The sequence below is a fragment of the Salmo salar genome, chromosome ssa10 (assembly GCF_905237065.1).
Source record: "Salmo salar chromosome ssa10, Ssal_v3.1, whole genome shotgun sequence".
In the NCBI taxonomy this organism is placed as follows: Eukaryota; Metazoa; Chordata; class Actinopteri; order Salmoniformes; family Salmonidae; genus Salmo; species Salmo salar.
Genome location: NC_059451.1, coordinates 31,499,147 through 31,519,254, shown reverse-complemented (window position 1 = coordinate 31,519,254; position 20,108 = coordinate 31,499,147). Strand labels below are relative to the sequence as shown.

The 20,108-nt window shown below is 48.6% G+C and overlaps 1 protein-coding gene across 1 annotated transcript; it reads right to left on the bottom strand.

The window, feature by feature from the left end:
- Positions 1 to 229: 229 nt before the first annotated feature.
- Positions 230 to 4,254, bottom strand: LOC106560218 (uncharacterized protein K02A2.6-like). The gene is given in 3 exon segments (XM_014122853.2): positions 230 to 325; positions 453 to 3,749; positions 3,751 to 4,254. Coding segments are annotated over 3 exon segments (3,897 nt in total).
- Between the last annotated feature and the right edge of the window lie 15,854 nt (positions 4,255 to 20,108).

Below are 20,108 nucleotides of genomic sequence, written 5' to 3'. Positions count from 1 at the left end.
GAGGTAGCTATGTACTGTACATATAGGTAGGCGTAAAGTTACTAGGTAACAGGATAGATAACTGACAGTAACAGCATCATATGTGGTGAGTGTGAAAGTGTGTGTGGCGTCAGTATGCATGTGTGTCCGTGTTATGTGTGTGTGGACGTCAGTGGCGGGTGGGGCCGTTTAAGATTAGGTGCTCCAAACAAACACTAACACCACGAGTCTCTCAGTCTCAACTACAGAGTTAGTCTTTCAGGAGTCTTGTGACTACGCTGTGATCTGCACAGTACTCCTGGTGTGCTAAGAGACACAGGTAAGGCGTGTCCCAGTGGAGCTGGGTCTGAGGGCACAGGAGCGGGTTGGGTGCTTGTGAGAGAATGTCCATCACCCTCTGCTGGAACCACTGAATGCCCCTGTTCCTCAGATACTGTTTCCTGTGGGATTTCAACTTGTCGACTACCACCCACAGCTGTTCCGTCTGAAAACATGGTCTTGTCTTTGTCATAGCGCAGGCGGAGATGGTCCTGGTGTCTGCGCATGACTTGCCCATCAGTCAGTTTGACCACAAAGGAGATGGGACCACTCTGACTCAGAATGATACCTGGCAACCAGTGTTGGCTGCTTGTGAAGTTGCGGATGTAGACAGTGTCATTGGGTTTTAACTGTCTCTCCCTTGCGTGGTGGTCATGTCTCTCTTTTTGTTTCTCCTGCTTCCGTTCCACTCGTGCTCTGATGTTCGGACGCAGTAGATCCAGGTGAGCTTTTGGCTTTCTGCCCATTAACATCACCACTGGAGCCTGTCCTGTTGTTGTTTGTGGCGTGATGCGGTACTGGAACAAGAACCGAGAGAGCTTAGTTGTGATGGTTCCCCCAGTCATCCTTTTGCGCCCCTCTTTCAGTGTCTGCACAGCCCGCTCCGCTAAGACGTTTGAGGCCGGGTGAAACGGGGCGCTGCGGACATGGCGGATCCCGTTTCTCAGCATGAATTCTTGGAACAAGTCACAGGTAAACGTTGTTGCGTTGTCGGACACCAGAGAGTCCGGCAGACCATGGGTTGAAAACACCTGCCGAAGCTTTTCGATGGTTGTGGTCGCTGTGATGTTGCTCATGATGTGCGCCTCCAGCCACTTGGAATGTGCGTCCACCATGACAAGGAACATGTGACCCATGAAAGGGCCTGCAAAATCTATATGCAGCCTGGACCATGGGCGGTCAGGCCACTCCCACAGATGTAGTGGCGCGGGCGGCGCCATCTTCTGGTTGATCTGGCACTCAGAACATAATTTAACTTTGTCTTCTACCTCCTGATCCATGTTAGGCCACCAGATGTAAGATCTGGCTAAACTTTTCATCCGGGAGGCACCCGGGTGAGCCTCATGGACCTCATCCATGACTTGTGCACGGCCAGGGGGTGGAACAACCACTCTGGACCCCCAGAGTATGCAGCCATCCTGCACACTCAGCTCAGTTTTGCGCTTTGCATAAGGTCTTAGTCCATCATCCTCTATGACAGGAGGCCAACCCTGCATCAGGAATCTTTTCACTTGGGACAGGATAGGATCCCGGTCTGTCCACTGTTTGATCTGTTTGGCATTCACAGGTGAGTTTGACAATCTCTCCATTAGGAAAATTGTCTCGGGAGGCACCACAGTTGTGGCAGGCGTCTCTGGTAGCGGGAGACGGCTGAGCGCGTCTGCATTTGCATTGTCCTTCCCCGCTCTATACACTATCGTGTACTGGTAAGCTGACAGTGTCAGGGCCCAGCGCTGTAACCTTGCTGAAGCCATGGGCGGAATGCATCTTGATTCACTAAAAAGGCGCATCAGTGGTTTGTGGTCAGTGCATATGGTGAAATGACGACCGTAGAGGTACTGATGGAAGCGTTTCACAGCAAAGACTATGGCCAGACCTTCCTTGTCTAACTGTGAATAACCCTTCTCAGCACTCGTCAGCGTACGTGATGCGAATCCAAGGGGTCTCTCTGACCCGTCCTCCATCTGATGAGAGAGTACTGCCCCGACGCCATAGGGTGAGGCGTCACATGACAGGATGATCTCTTTGTCTTGGTCAAAATGAACCAGAAGTTGTGCTGATTGTAGTAGTGCTTTCACTTCCTTGAAAGCTTTCTCTTGTGCTGGCCCCCACTTCCATTTACAGTCTTTGTGGAGCAACTGATAAAGTGGAGCCAACACTGTTGACAGCTCCGGAAGGAACTTACCATAGTAGTTCACCATGCCCAGGAACAACCTGAGCTCTGACCCATTCTTGGGGTTTGGAGCATCCTTGATTGCCCTGACTTTGTCCTCCACAGGACACAGACCCTGCGCTGTGATCTTGTGACCTAGGTATGTCACACTCTGTGCTTGGAATGTGCACTTGCTACACTTCATGCGCAGCCCTGCCTCAGAGAATCTCTTTAACACCTGGTCCAGATGGTGGAGGTGCTCCTCCTCCTTCTCTCCTGTAACCAGGATGTCATCCAGGTACACTGCTACATGAGGGATCCCCTGCAGCAGATTATCCATTGTCCTCTGGAAAATGAACCTGAACAAGCCTTTGTGCGTGTTCACTTTTGAGTCCTCGTCCAGGAGGAGCTGTTGGTAGGCGTGACTCATGTCAAGCTTTGAGAATGTCTTGCCTCCTGCCAGTGTCGCGAACAAGTCCTCCACCCATGGCAGCGGGTAAGCGTCTAGCTTAGAGGCCCTGTTGATGGTGAGTTTGTAGTCCCCACATATACGCACCGTGCCGTCACTTTTCAGAACGGGAACGATAGGAGCTGCCCAGCGGGAGAACTCAACGGGAGTAATGACGTTTGCTTCCTGCAGCCGCTCCAACTCATCTTCCACTTTCTTTTTCATGGCGTAAGGCACTGTCCTGGGCTTGAAAAAGCGAGGCTCGGCCTGAGGATCCACGAACAGCTTAACTGCAGTACCCTGCAGTGTGCCCAGTTCATCTTTGAAAATCTCTGGGTACTTTTGAATGACATCCTTAGTCACTCGGGTGTGTTTTATCTCACCCCAGCTCAGTTGTATTTTGTTTAGCCAGTCACGCCCTAGTAAACTAGGCCCATTCCCTTTCACCACCAGGAGCCGTGCTCTCGCTTCCTGGTTGTTGTATGCGATGTCCACCTCTAGAGCCCCCAGCAATGGTATGGTCTCCCCGGTGTACGTACGCAGTCTGATCCCTGCCGGTGTGAGGGCAGAAACCTGTCTTGAGCCCCATTTTTGTTTGTAGGTCTCCTCACTTATGACAGAAGCAGAGGCCCCCGTGTCAACCTCCATCCTCATCTGCTTTCCATCTACCTCCATTGTAGCATAGATAGGATCTGTGCGCGGCTCCCTCACATTAAACATGTTGTAGGAACAATGCTCTTCCTCCTCCTCTGTGCTCTCTAGGTGGTGTGCTGCTGACTGAGGCTTTGGTGCTGTGAACTTGCCCAGCCCAGTCCGCCCACCCTCTGGCTTGCTCCTAGGACCCCTGCATTTTTTTGCTAAATGTCCCTTTTTGTTGCAATTGTGACAGACAGTCTCCATGAACTTACAGTTGTTACCATAATGTGTCCCTTCACATCTGAAACATTCCACTGCTTTTCCCCTTTTTCCTGCCACCTCTTTTGTCACCTGATGCACTGCACAACTTTCACTGTTGGCCTTTTGAATATTTTTCACATTACTAGCGGCCATCTCCATCCCTTGAGATAGTTCCAATGCTCTCTTGAAAGTCAGTGTGGCTTCCCCCAGCTGTATGCTGTCCTCATTAATGCCTACAGACTAATCTGTCACGGAGCATGTCCTCTAAAATAGCCCCAAACTCACAATGTTCAGAGAGTTCACGTAATTCAGCAACAAAGTTAGCAACAGACTGACCTGTTTTCTGAAAATGGCAGTTAAACTTGAACCTCTGGACAATCACTGACGGCTTTGGATTGTGGTGAGTCTGAACGAGAGCAACTAGATCCCCAAAAGGAATTTCTCCCGGTCTCCGTGGTGTAGCCAAATTCCTCATTAGCTTGTAGGTTTTAGCCCCACACACACTCAAGAGAATAGAGTGCTGTTTAGCCTCATCTATGATTCCATTTGCTAAGAAAAAGTATCCCAACCTTTCCACATATTCCGTCCAGTCCTCGTTCTCTTCCACAAACTCAGTGATAGTCCCAAACATTGTCATTATAATGCCAACTTGTCCTTGATCCTCGTTAGCGATTTTCACTTGCTGCTGATTGTCCTCGTCGGCGTTTCTGTCCAGCGGCACCTGCTCTCCGTCGCTCATTAAGCTAGCTAGCTAACTGACTACCTCCACTGTTTCTTAGCTAGCTAGTACCTCGCCCTGTACAAGTTGATAAAGTTTTATCCTCGTCGCCAAAAAGGTGTAGTAACTTGACAAGGAATGCCCACACGCATTTCGATATTACTTTCCTTTACTTTCAACCCAAACCTAAAGGTGTATTGCCAGGTACAAACGGTACAAATATAGCAGAACCATATAGCCCACTCAACCGGTGGTAGAATCACATTGCACAGAACTCAGTCTTAGTGATGACATCATCAAAAGGGAAAGGTCACGGTCAATACCAATAATAACCATGTCATTATTTATATAGTGTCCACACTATAACACTGACGGTAAGGGAGAGGTTGTTGTCCTGGCTTTCTGACCTCCGTATAGGCTGCCTCATCGTCGTCTGTGATCAGTCCTACCGCCATCGTGCAAACTTGATTATGGTGTTGGAGTCGTGGCGGCCATGTAGTCATGGGTGAACAGGGAGTACAGGAGGGGACTAAGTACACACCCCTGAGGGGACCCCGTGTTGAGGGTCAGCTTGGCGGGTGTGTTGTTGCCTACCATCACTGCCTGGGGGAGGCCCATCAGGAAGTCCTGTGACTGTACTTGTGTGTGTCTATGTTAGTCTGAGTCTGAGAGCATTAGTGTAATCAGGCCAGAGCACATCCCTCCTGTCGACTTCCCCAGAGAAAGAGAAGAGCTGTCAGGCTGCATGATGCTGGTTAGTTCTGCTTAACGTTGCCAGATGGAGCTGGTGGCCAAGTTCTCATCGCACCATAACGTAGAATATACATTATGTATGTGTGTGTATGACACGTAGGGTACACTCTGTCCACCTAAATAACTGACTCCATCTCAGAAACATTTGTCTGGAATCACAAACACATGCAAACACACACATGCACATACGCACACAATTGTAGATGTAACCCAGATGAGGTTTCTACACTACATTGTGTTCCCATTAAGAAATACTATTTGTTTTCTTATTGTGACTCATTCAAATGAAGAAAAAAAACACTAAACATTGAACCTTAGCAAAGAGGTCTTCAGTATTATGACAATATTTAATTTCAGATGATGTCTAATTGCATGGTCACATTTCAGCTGTTACCAAACACCTCAGACCTGATAGTAATGATGGCTGTATCCTGACCGTCACAATGACTCCACTCCACATATTACAGTATAACTACGTCTGTCTACACAAAGCTGCTTGTTGGGAAATACAGACCATTTCTCTAAAATAAGCACCAACTAATCACAACTCCAGAGGATCAAGCCAAACAAACATTTATATTGGATCTCCCTGTGGGTGCTTCAGTGGTCTTGCTGTGTTTGTGTATGTGTGTGTGTCTGTTATAATTGTATTATGTTGCCTTTATTTAACCAGGAAAGTCATTGAGAACACATTGTATTTTACAGTAACAATCTGAGTGTGTGTGAGAGTGTGCGGGTGTGTGTGCATGTGTATGTATGTGTGTGTGTATGTGCTTAAATTACATTGACCTTATTGCAATTACATGTTGAAATTTCAAGGATAGAGTTTAGGAATAATCATCATCCATTGATAACACAGTCAAATATAGCATGTTTATTTGAGCAGTGTCAGTGAGATGAGATGGGACCTGCACCATGCAGCTTCTTCCTTCTATCTCCAGAGTCTAGAACCCTGCACATACTGACCCTAGGGACCAGTAATGGACTGCACATATAATAGCTACTTACACAGAAAGAAAGCGAGAGAGATAGAGTAAGAGAGAGAAAGAGACTATGAAAGAGAGAGCGATACAGGGAGAAGGAGGAAGAGTGGTTCCTGTTGATTGACGGGTAGCAGGAGTGTACAGGGGGGTGGGGGGGGGGGGCTTCTGTCTGGAACAGCTGAGTTGGTGGCGTCAGTCAGGACAGGAAGCACCAGGACAGAATCATGTGTATGTGCAAGCTTGTGTGCGTGTGTGTGTGTGTGTGTGTGTGTGTGTGTGTGTGTGTGTGTGTGTGTGTGTGTGTGTGTGTGTGTGTGTGTGTGTGTGTGTGTGTGTGTGTGTGTGTGTGCGTGTGCGGTGTCCGTTGTCTTAATGGTTAAACCTGAGAACAGTAGAGAGTGTACAGGACACATTACTTCCTGATTTAAACGTCATACATTCACAGGGCAGCTTACAACATTACAAGAAGCCAACAGAGCAGCAGGATAGAAAAGCCATCTTACCCCGACTATTCCTAAACTCTATCCTTGATATTTCATTATGTAATTGCAATAAGGTCAATGTAATTTAAGCACATACACACATATACATACACATACACACACACCCGCACACCCTCACACACACTCAGATTGTTACTGTAAAATATAATGTGTTCTCAATGACTTTCCTGGTTAAATAATGGCAACATAATAGAATTATAACAGACACACACACATACACAAACACAGCAAGACCACTGAAGCACCCACAGGGAGATCCAATATAAATGTTTGTTTGGCTTGATCCTCTGGAGTTGTGATTAGTTGGTGCTTATTTTAGAGAAATGGTCTGAGGGTTATGCAAGCTCCCTTACGCAGGCACACACGCACACACACGCACACACGCACACGCACACGCATACGCACACGCGCACACGCACACACACACACACACACACACACATCCCAGGCCAGTCTATATCTGCCAGCCTTCACACCCTCTCTCCTTACCACCAGGCACCCCTGGTCTGAAAACTGATCCACTTGCTGATTGTTGCCAAGAAAACACTGAGATAAACCGTGTCTAAGGGAATAGGGATAATTAATTTCAGATGCAGTCAAGAATCTGTACTTTGCTACAGGTCAGCTCCTGCTACTCTTCCTTATTAGAATGTCTTACACCAGTTGCATCACAGTCTTGGTGTACCAGTGACGATTCTTCCAGTAACTGTTTCAAACCTGAGCGAGGGAGAGACCTGCTGCTCCTAGAGATCACAGCTTCCATGACAGCTGTGTGTGTGTGTGTGTGTGTGTGTGTGTGTGTGTGTGTGTGTGTGTGTGTGTGTGTGTGTGTGTGTGTGTGTGTGTGTGTGTGTGTGTGTGTGTGTGTGTGTGTGTGTGTGTGTGTGTGTGTGTGTGTTACTGCTAGTGTGCAGATTCATACATTCTTTCTGAATGCAGTCAGAACTCTGCGACAGCACTCATCACTCTAACCTTTCAGAGAGAGAGAGAGCAAGAGCAAGAAAGAGTGCATGTACTAAATGTTATGCTAGCAAAGCAGTTTAATAGAATTGAGAGACTGTATTTGAGTGGTAGTGGCATTTCAGTGTGTCATATCCTGTCATTAGCTTTAATATGAGCTCTAAGTCATGCTTATGACAACCTTATGTAGGTATAATAATGGAGCACACACACACGTGGACTTGGACACACAGATCTCCTATAACCTCAGTTGGATCAAGGAGGTAACTTCCGCCCCTGGCTGACCCAGAACCAGCTCTACCCCAGGGTTCTCACACACACTTTCTCTAGGGCTCTCTCGCACACACACATTGAATCATTCAGCTTCTCTGCGTTGGTCCTCCTCCTTCCCAGAAGCCTCTCTGCCTGGGGGGCCTGATTACATTGGGGCTCTGTAAGGATCATGAGCTGGATCCCTGCAATTACCGCTGTGAGCCTGTGTGTGTGTGTGTGTGTGTGTGTGTGTGTGTGTGTGTGTGTGTGTGTGTGTGTGTGTGTGTGTGTGTGTGTGTGTGTGTGTGTGTGTGTGTGTGTGCACGCGTGTGTGTGCGCGTGCGTGCGTGCGTGTGCATGTGTTTGTGTGCCCTCTCTCTCTTTCCCTTTCTATGTGCCTCTCTTTGTCTCCCTCTCTCTGTGTTCCTTTAATGTGCTGAGAGCAAAACACACTCATATGTGGAAACATGAACAGTACCAAAAGTTACTACATAAGTTATACTGAACAAAAATATAAACGCAACATGCAACAATTTCAACGATTTTACTGAGTTACAGTTCATATAAGGAAATCAGTCAATTGAAATAAATTCATTAGGCTCTAATCTATGGATTCTACATGACTGGGCAGGGGCACAGCCATGGGTGGGCCTGGGAGTTGTCATGACGTTGGCCTGATGGGGGAGGTTTATGACCCCCATAAATACCTTTCCTCTTTTTCCTCTCTCTACTCTACCGATGTGACTATTGAAAATCCCTTTGTTAACATGGAGAGTCTGGTAACATCAAAAGGTGGGAAACTGAACCATATTTCGGTAATCCAACCAGTTGAAAATATGCGTTGTACTTAATGAATATGATGTCAGATCAGTTGGCATCTGAGACATTATGTCACGGCTGTTCGAATGATCGGACCAAAATGCAGCGTCGGTTTCATTCCACGTATTTATTGGACAGTGAAACTTAATGCGATACAAAATAAACTGAAGGAACAAAACAAACCGTGACGCAGGAGGAACAAACACACTCACAAAATATAATCACCCACAAAACACAAGTGGGACAAACATCAACTTAAATATGGCCTCCAATTAGAGACAACGACAACCGGCTTCCTCTAATTGGAGGTCATGCCAAACAAAACCCAACCTAGAAATACAAAACTAGAAACTAAACATAGAAATACAAAAACGGACAAACACCCCCCTGTCACGCCCTGACTTACTCTACCATAGAAAATAACAACTTACTATGGTCAGGACGTGACAGTACCCCCCCCCCAAAGGTGCGGACTCTGACCGCACCTACAAAACCAACAACAAAACCCCCTAAACAACAACCCCCCAAAAAAAACACAACACAAAGGGAGGGTAGGGTGGGTGACTAATGTCTATGGCGGGGGCTCTGGTTCCGGGCGTAGTACCCCCACCGCCCGCTGATCCCCCCGCTTCTGTATGTCCAGAGGAACCAGACCATGGATCATTGCCAGATGCTTCGGACCGCCAACCGCCGCTGGAGGCTCCGGGCTGAGGAGCGTCGCTGGAGGCTCCGGACTGGGGAGCGTTGCTGGAGGCTCCGGGCTGAGGAGCATCGCTGGAGGCTCCGGGCTGAGGAGCGTCGCTGGAGGCCCCGGGCTGAGGAGCGTCGCTGGAGGCTGCGGGCTGAGGAGCGTCGATGGTGGCTCCGGGCTGAGGAGCGTCGCTGGTGGCCTGATGCGTGGGACTGGCATAGGAGGCGCCAGACTAGTAACACGCACCTCAGGGCCACCTCAGGGCCGTCTGGATTACTGCAACTCGCTGTTGGCGGGGCTCCCTGCCTGTGCCATTAAACTCCTACAACTCATCCAGAATGCCACAGCCCGTCTGGTGTTCAACCTTCCCAAGTTCTCTCACGTCACCCCGCTCCTCCGCACACTCCACTGGCTTCCAGTTGATGCTCGCATCTGCTACAAGACCATGGTGCTTGCCTACGGAGCTGTGAGGGGAACGGCACCTCCGTACCTTCAGGCTCTGATCAGTCCCTACACCCAAAGAAGGGCACTGCGTTCATCCACCTCTGGCCTGCTCGCCTCCCTACCTCTGCGGAAGCACAATTCCCGCTCAGCCCAGTCAAAACTGTTCGCTGCTCTGGCACCCCAATGGTGGAACAAGCTCCCTCACGACTCTAGGACAGCGGAGTCAATCACCACCTTCCGGAGACACCTGAAACCCCACCTCTTTAAGGAATACCTGGGATAGGATTAAGTAATCCTTCTAACCCCCCCCCCTACCCTCCCCCCCCAAAAAAGATATAGATGTACTATTGTAAAGTGGTTGTTTCATTGGATATCATAAGGTGAATGCACCAATTTGTAAGTCGCTCTGGATAAGAGCATCTGCTAAATGACGTAAATGTAAATGTAAAATGGCTAGTGCGGGGAGCAGGAACAGGACACCCCGGACTGGGCAGGCGCACTGGAGACCTGATGCGTGGGACTGGCATAGGAGGCGCCAAACTAGTAACACGCACCTCAGGGCGCGTGCGAGGAGGAGGCACAGGATGTACTGGGCTCCGGAGGCGCACCGGAGGTCTGGAGCTTAGAGCTGGCACACCCCATCCTGGCTAGATGGTGATTTGAGCCAAGCAATGGCGGAGCACCGGCACAGGACAAACTGGGCTGTGCTGGTGAAAGGGGGGTACTGTGCGTAGAGCAGGCGCAGGGTAACCTGGACCGAAGAGACGCACTGGAGACCAGATACGCTGAACCGGCGCACTTCTACCTGGCTGACGGCCAACTCTAGCACGGCAACGGTGAGGAGCTTGCACCGAGCGCACCGGGCTGTGAGTGCGCACTGGCGACACAGTGCGCATCACCGCATAACACGGTGCTTGCTCGGTCACTCGCTCCCCATGGTAAGCACGGGGAGTTGGCTCAGGTCTTAAAATCGCCTTTGCCAATCTGCCTGTGTGCCCCCCCCAAATTTTTTTTGGGTGCTGCCTCTCGTCCTTGCCTCTTGGTGGATATAGCGCCTGATAGTATTGCCGCTCCGCTCTCACTGCCTCGATCTCCTCCTTCGGACGGCGATACTCCCCAGCCTGCCTCCAGGGTCCTTTCCCGTCTAATATCTCCTCCCAAGTCCATTTTTCCCGCTGCTCCATTCCACGCTGCTTGGTCCTTTGTTGGTGGGTGATTCTGTCACGGCTGTTCGAATGCTTGGACCAAAATGCAGCGTCGGTTTCGTTCCACATATTTATTGGACAGTGAAACTTAATGCGATACAAAATAAACTGAAGGAACAAAACAACAAACCGTGACGCAGGAGGAGCAAACACACTCACAAAATATATTCACCCACAAAACACAAGTGGGACAAACATCAACTTAAATATGGCCTCCAATTAGAGACAACGACAACCGGCTACCTCTAATTGGAGGTCATGCCAAACAAAACCCAACCTAGAAATACAAAACTAGAAACTAAACATAGAAATACAAAAACGGACAAACACCCCCCTGTCACGCCCTGACCTACTCTACCATAGAAAATAACGACTTACTATGGTCAGGACGTGACACATTATTACTGATGATAGGACGACATAAACTGTATCTTGGAAAGTCTACACATTCTAGTTATCAGATTCACATGGAATTGTTGTGCAATTTAAATGTTTAAATATGAAACTATTTGTGAAAAGATTACATTTAATTTTAGCTTCTAAATGAGAGAATTGGTTTTCATGAGTGAACTATGCTCAACTCAGTGGCCCCGCCCATGTGAACAGACACTGGTTGTAAAGTATGAAACACGGCCTTCTCTCCCAACCCTATATAAGCCCCTTTACGAAAATGTAACTTCCTGTTCCAAGGATGTGTGGACTTGATGTCCCCACGTTGAAAGGACAAAGACCACCTACAGAACTAAGCCAACCTCAGCAAGAACCTAACGAAATTAGCATTGAATTTCAATGTGAAGGTGACGACCTACATGCCGGAAGGATGAATTTCGACTATACCAGCCAGAATATAGCATGAGCATAGAGCATGGCAACTTGGTATGAACTTTGAACCCTTATTCACTAAAGAAGTGATACCTCCTAGCCGTTGCGTTAGCGCAGCAGCTGTAGACGTGGGCTAGGAGAGCACGGACAGAGTAACTGTCCTACAACACAACGACGGTACTACCAAGTATCCGTTCTACCAACAGACATTCTTCAAAGGACAACCCGGCCTCCCATCTACAACCAACCGATCGAAGTGCAGCTCAGAGTAAATATTTATTGCATTTTCCTTTTCCAAATGGGCGGTAATTTAGAATTTATAAGATACTGTATTTACGATAGCATAGCTGATAGAGACACACAAAACCTTTTTGCTTTAAAACGGGCTTCCCTCTCTTTCACTCTAACCCAACCCCCTTTCTTTGTGTAACCAGCTGTCATATCTGTTCCGTCCGCAAGGGACATTTTCCTTTATGACATAATTTGTAATCAATGTATGTTACGTTCTGTGTATATGTCATTCTGTGTGATTCTTTAGATATTTAGTAAATAAATAATTAAACCAAATGTTGTATTGCTGATTCAACTTGTTAGCCAGGGTTCGTGAAGATAACCAAGAATTTACAACTTTCAGATGAGACTAAATAAGGTGAGGATTGAATATTGACTGCTACTGATGTAAAAGATTACCAGGTCTTTAAGAGTTTATTCGGAAGATAACAGCTCTATAAACATTCTTTCGTGGTGCACCGACTTTCTAGTTAATTATTTACCTGATTAGCTTAATCAGGTAATATTAATTACAGAGAAAATATTTTATAGAATAACATGTCATATCACTTAATCCGGCATAGCCAAAGACACGACAGAGGGCGTAGGCCCACCCACTCGGGAGACAGGCCCACCCACTGGGAGCCCGGCTCAGCCAATCAGAATGAGTTTTTCCCAACAAAAGGGCTTTATTACAGACAGAAATACTCCTGTGTAATGATCATGCTGTTTAATCAGCTTCTTGATTTTCCACAGCTGTCAGGTGGATTATCTTGGCAAAGGAGAAATGCCCACTAACAGGGATGTAAACAAATTTGTGCATAACATTTGAGTGAAATAATATTTTTGTGCGTATGGACAATTTCTGGGATGTTTTATTTTAGCTCATGAAATATGCATCTCTATTTTTGTTCAGTATAAATATTAACCATTCCAAACCAGAAATTCTTCATAAATGAATCATCCATATGTTCCAGATGACATAAACTGATTAATATGTGATAATCTATCATTGCTGGTAATTGATTTGACAGATTCATGGTTGGTTTTCTGTTTGAGGGTGTGATCCATGGAGGGGTGTGTCAGTTCAATATAACCAATATAATCTCACCAGGTCAAGAGACTCATTCATACTAACACAACATCCATACACACACACACGTATACATACATACACACGCACACGCACACATGCACTAACCCTAAACTATGATCTACACAGCATCCATAGATGAGGCTTTTCATTACAGAACAATGAACCCTGTCTCCCCATTTTTCCCATCTCCCCACTGTCTATCCCTGTCTCCTCCTGTCTCCCCTCTGTCTCCCCACTCTCTCCCCACAGTCTCCCAATGTCTCCTCACTGTCTCCCACTGTCTCCCCACTTTCTCCACCTGTCTCCCCACTGTCTCCCCCTGCCCTCTATAGTTGCCCACTCTGTTTCAACATTCTGTAAAGATTGTCTCCACATGTTCCTGAGGAGAAACCAGAAAACACACACACACACAGTCAGAGTGCTGGTAGATGTGTTCATGTGTTCATTTTCTGGTAGAAATGTGTTCAACATCCACTGAAGTAGCTGGCAAGTTTACTAGATAGCGACAGTAGTTGTAGTAGTTTAGCTAACCAAACCACCAGTCCTAGCTTGCTATTATGACAATCGAATTCAACAATGCCAAATAACGTTTTCAATTCGACTTTTGGGTTGCGTCGTGCCTAAGAACAGCCCTTAGCCATGGTATATTGGCCATGTACCACACCCCCGGGCCTTAATGCTATTATAAACTGGTTACCAATGTAATTAGAGCAGTATAAATAAAAGTTTTGTCATACCCTGTAACGGCTATCTTCGTCGTCAGACGAAACAGAGAAGTCATCGTCTGAGAAAGTGGACCAATACGCAGCGGAGTTAGTGTTCATCATAGAAGTTTAATTTACTAAAGAACACTACACAAAACAAAACAAGAAAACCGACAGCCAAACAGTCCTGTCAGGTGCAAAACACTAAACAGAAACAATTACCCACAAAACCCAAAGGAAAAACATGCTCCTTATGTGTGACTCTCAATCAGCAACAACACTCTACGGCTGTGCCTGATTGGAAACCACACGGCCAAAATCAATGAAACAAACCAACATAGAAAAATGCACATAGAACGCCCACCCAATGTAACACCCTGGCCTAACCAAAATAAAGAACAAAAGCCCCTCTCTATGGCCAGGGCGTTACAATACCCCCCCCCCAAGGTGCGGACTCCGACTGCAAAACCTGACTCTGAAGGGGAGAGTCCGGGTGGGCCTTCTTACGGCGGCGGCTCAGGTGCGGGACGTGGCCTCTGCTCCACCCTCGGCGTCGCCCTCTTAGGTGGCGCACCTGGCCGCGCCGAAGGTCTGGTGGGCGACCCTGACTTCGCCCGGCTGGCGGGCGGTGATAGCTGCGCCCGGCTGGCGGGCGGCGATGACTGCGCCCGGCTGGCGGGCGACCCTGGTTGCGCCCGGCTGGTGGGTGGTGATGGCTGCGCCCGGCTGGCGGGCGGCGATGACTGCGCCCGGCTGGCGGGCGGCGATGGCTGCGCCCGGCTGGCGGGTGACCCTGGTTGCCCCCGACTGGCGGGCGACCCTGGTTGCGCCCGGCTGGCGGGCGGTGATGACTGCGCCCGGCTGGCGGGCGGCGATGGCTGCGCCCGGCTGGCGGGCGTCCCTGGTGGCTCCGGCGGCACTGACCCAGGATTCACCAGGCTGAGGAGACATGTAAGAGGCCTGGCCCTAGGCGCAGGCACAGGACTCACCGGGCTGGCGGGCGGCTCTGACTGCTCCGGACAGGCAGGCGGCTCTGGCGGCTCCGGACAGGCGGGCGGCTCTGGCGGCTCTGGACAGACGGGCGGCTCTGGCGGCTCCGGACAGGCGGGCGGCTCTGGCAGCTCCGGCGGCTCCGGACAGGCGGGCGGCTCTGGCGGCTCCTGACTGGCGGGCGGCTCTGGCGGCTCCTGACTGGCGGGCGGCTCTGGCGGCTCCTGACTGGCGGGCGGCTCTGGCGGCTCCGGACTGGCGCGCGGCTCTGGCGGCTCCGGACTGGCGCGCGGCTCTGGCGGCTCCGGACTGGCGGGCGGCTCTGGATTGGCGAGACCCACTGGAGGCCTAGTCCTAGGAGGCGGCACAGGATGGACCAGGATGGGGAGACCCACTGGAGGCCTGGTCCGAGGAGGAGGCACAGGCTTAACCAGGATGGGGAGACCCACTGGAGGCCTTGTCCTGGGAGGTGGCACAGGACGGACCAGGATGGGGAGACCCACTGGAGGCCTGGTCCGAGGAGGAGGCACAGGACTCACCAGGCTGGGGAGACATGTAGGAGGCCTGGTTCTGGGCGCAGGCACAGGATTCACCAGGCTGGGGAGACATGCAGGAGGCCTGGTTCTGGGCGCAGGCACAGGACGTGCAGGGCTGGAGAGGTGCACAGGAGGCCTGGTGCGTTGGGCTGGCACAGTCTTCACTAGACGGCTAGCACGCACCTCAGGACGAGTATGGAGAGCTGACTCAGGTGACATCAACTCGAGGACACGCTCCGTAGGGCGAATGTCGTGCCTCATGCACCAACACAGCAGCTCTCTCATATCTCTCTCCTCCAATCTCCCCATCAACTCCTTCACTGTCTCTGCTTCGCTCCCTTCGCTCACCTCCAACTTCACCCCGACTGGCTCTGGTTCCATCCTCGCATGGCACTTGCGGGGGGCTGGGATGTAGCGCACCGGGCTATGAGCGCGCACTAGAGACACCATGCGCTTCACCGCATAACACGCCGCCTGACCAGTACCACGCCGCTTCCGGTAAGCACGGGGAGTTGGCTCAGGTCTAACGCCTGACTCCGCCAATCTCCCCGTGTGCCCCCCCAAAAATAATTTTTGGGGCTGCCTCTTCACCTCCACCTGCTTCCCTGGCAGGTTGCTGCAATGGTCAAATAGCTGTTCCCTAGTCCAGTCTATTCTTGCCTCCAATACTTCCAGCGACCAGGATGCCATCTTCTCCCGAGCGCGCTGCTTCTTATAGTCCTCCTCTTCTCCGCTGCTTGGTCTTCTTGTGGTGGGTAATTCTGTAACGGCTGTCTTCGTCGTCAGACGAAACAGAGAAGTCATCATCTGAGAAAGTGGACCAATACGCAGTGGAGTTAGTGTTCATCATAGAAGTTTAATTTACTAAAGAACACTACACAAAACAAAACAAGAAAACTGACAGCCAAACAGTCCTGTCAGGTGCAAAACACTAAACAGAAACAATTACCCACAAAACCCAAAGGAAAAACATGCTCCTTATGTGTGACTCCCAATCAGCAACAACACTCTACAGCTGTGCCTGATTGGAAGCCACACGGCCAAAATCAATGAAACAAACCAACATAGAAAAATGCACATAGGACGCCCACCCAATGTAACACCCTGGCCTAACCAAAATAAAGAACAAAAACCCCTCTCTATGGCCAGGGCGTTACATACCCTTGGTATCAGCCAATCAGCATTCAGGGATCGAACCACCCAGTTTATAATACCTAATACCAGCTGGCAAGCAGTGTTTGAACCCAGATTGGCAGAATCATTTATACTGTATGGAGAGTTTGGTCAACTGTAGAGCCTCTTTTCTTTATTCATTTCATTACATCTCCATCCCTGCTTTATCTCCATCCCCCTTCACCCAAGCCTGGTTATCACTCCCTCTTGAGAAACTGTAAACATGTTTCTAATTTTCCAATGTTGACTTTCTCTCTCATGCTCGCTCTCTCTCCTTCTTTTTCAACATATTCAAGCTAATTGCAAACGTTTGTTTTTCATTGTTCCCATACATCTAGTTTACAGAGAGAAAACGGTCATGTGACACAGGCTAGAGTTACAGGAAACCTAGGGGCTGAGAGGGGAGCAGAGGGGCGAGAGAGAGAGGTACAGAGGAGGGAGACTATCTGGTACGGACAGGGCTAGAGTGGAAGGAGAGGATGGGGGAGAGGAGAGGGGAAGGAGAGGGATAAATTAGATAAGAGGAGAGGGGTAGAAAAGAGGAGAGGAGGAGAAGGAGAGGGGTAGATTAGATAGGTGGAGAGGGGTAGAAAAGAGGAGAGGAGGAGAAGGAGAGGGGTAGATTAGATAGGAGGAGAGGGGTAGAAAAGAGGAGAGGAGGAGAAGGAGAGGGGTAGATTAGATAGGCGGAGAGGGGTAGAAAAGAGGAGAGGAGGAGAAGGAGAGGGGTAGATTAGATAGGAGGAGAGGGGTAGAAAAGAGGAGAGGAGGAGAAGGAGAGGGGTAGATTAGATAGGAGGAGAGGGGTAGAAAAGAGGAGAGGAGGAGAAGGAGAGGGGTAGATTAGATAAGAGGAGAGGGGTAGAAAAGAGGAGAGGAGGAGAAGGAGAGGGGTAGATTAGATAGGAGGAGAGGGGTTGAAAAGAGGAGAGGAGGAGAGGAGGAGAAGGAGAGGGTTAGATTAGATAGGAGGAGAGGAGTGGAGGGTTAGAGAGATGGGATACAGCAACAGTACAACTCAATTTACATCTTGAACACTGATGGATTTTGATGGCTTGTAGGGCAGGAGAGAGTGAGAGGGTGAGGAGGGGAGGAGGGGAAGGATGAGGAGAGGTTGTTAACTAACGGTAACACCAGGCTGAGTGGTTCCATTCTCTCTGAGGAGTTTCAATTAGATGAGAGAAATATGGATAAAATACTGAATGTCAATAGATCAGAGTGACTTGAGTAAAAATACACACAAAAAACCCACCAATGCTGTTTTAACTTTGACAAGGAGGGAGGGAGAGGATAGGGCATGGTTAAGTAAAAAATATTACAGCATCGACAGTCAGAGGCTTCCTAATTACACCCTCCCACCAGCCCAAAGCACAAAGAGAGAGAATATATTAAACATCAGGAAGTAATGGTGTTTATCCAACCACAGATCTCACCAGCGTTAGAAGCACTGTCAGACGAGTGTGTCTGTGTGAGTGTGTGTGTGTGCGTTTTCCTCTGTCAGAGGCGTCATGTGTTTGTCCTCCTCTCATCTGACCCATAGGTGAGTTCTACAGCAGATGATGATGACTCTGGAAGACAAATTACCATAGTAATTCAAGACAAGAGTTTATCAGCATCCATATGTTTTATTCCCTGGCTTTACTGTGGAGCTGTGGATCTTTGCGCACACACACACATACTGTAAGTATACTGTTGGTCTCAGGTTCTGGTTTGAGTTAAAGGCTTCCCGACGCAAAATGAAACAACTGATCCCCCTCCTGCCAAGGGATTTCACACACACACACACACACACACACACACACACACACACACACACACACACACACACACACACACACACACACACACACACACACACACACACACACACACACACACACACACACACACACACACAGGTCTTTATAGACCAAACTGGGCTACGGTACATTGGGTGTGTTGTACAATTGATTACAGCTACCTCTGGCTCGTAGGCCAGAGAAGAAAAGCAACATGAAAGAGAAGTACTGTAACTCACTTTATTAAATTATCTCTTTGTAACCAAGTAGCATTTTACCACCTAAACAGTCTTCTGCAACCCAGGGACTAATTAAACTTGCCATTTTCTCTCATGTACACACTCAGACTAATTTCCATTTTCCATCCTCTAGTATGAGTCATGCTAGCAGTGAATACTTTTAGACTTGGTCATTCTGCAGTAGAGTCCTCTAACTCACAGATGTTAATACCAACTGTCTTCATCAGTCAGTCACACTAGAGATGTGTGTATGAGGTGTGTGTGTGTGTGTGTGTGTGTGTGTGTGTGTGTGTGTGTGTGTGTGTGTGTGTGTGTGTGTGTGTGTGTGTGTGTGTGTGTGTGTGTGTATGGGATAGGTGTGGGGGGTGTTGGGGCAGTTAGTCACGCTGCTAACGATGTTAGCAGATTATCACCTGCTTATCAAAACCAGGCCACAATATTCACCGCTTTCTCAGAATAAATACTTAGAATTAATCCATTAGTTTAGCTCAGGCGATATATTAATGTTAAATTATTGTGAAAGAGGTAGATTTGTGTCTCTTATACTGGGCCATCAAATGCAGAGATTTATCTCTGTGTACTCTCTACAGTAAACCATCTCGAGAGCTCAATGTTTTATCTACATTTTAGTCAAAATTGAGTTATTGACATAGCTTTGTTCTGTTCAATGTTCTCTACTTATATAGTACTCTAAATACCAAGTTGTTAAGATAAAAAGAAAACAAGTGTGGCACCGTGAGAGGCATTAACATAGGTGTGGCTGAAGGACTCAAGGTGCAGCACCATGGACAGACCCACCCACCTCAGTACAGGAGACAGGTGCGCTCACTTCAGCACCATGTACAGTGGCACTGGCTGCAGCACAGTTCACTCAGTTCAGCACTGAACGAATCCTATAGAAGTTTTACTGGCCCGGAATCTACATGGCTGTCGCATGTTACTGTCGGAGGTGTCCCACCTGTCATCGGACTGCCCCAGTAGGGCGTACCTGAGCTCCTCTTATTCCACTACCCATCAGTGAGACTCCATTTAATATGATAGGGATAGACCTAGTTGGACTTCTCCCAAAGTCTGGGCGAGGATACCGACATGTCCTGGTGGTGGTAAACTATGCCACCAGGTACCCGGAGGCAGTTCTCTTGCGAACCATCACCACCAAGGCCATAGCCAAGGAGATGGAACATACACTACCGTTCAAAAGTTTGGGGTCACTTAGAAATGTCCTTGTTTTTGAAAGAAAAGCACATTTTGGGGCCATTAATATAACATCAAATGGATCAGAAATACAGTGTAGACATTGTTAATGTTATAAATTACTATTGTAGCTGGAAACGCCAGATTTTTAATGGAATATCTACATATGCATAGAGGCCCATTTTCAGCAACCATCACTCCTGTGTTCCAATGGCAAGTTGTGTTAGCTAATCCAAGTTTATCCCCAAACTTTTAAACGGTAGTGTATATTTCCCAGGGTGGACCATCCTAAAGAAATTCTGACGGACCAAGGGACCCCCTTCATGTCAAGAATCATGCGGGACATGTGTAGTCTCCTGAGGATCAAACAGCTGCGTTGGGTCTAACCTCCACAAACCAATGGACTTGTAAAGTGGTTCAACCAGACCCTCAAGAGGATGGTGAAAAGGGTGTTGGACCAAGA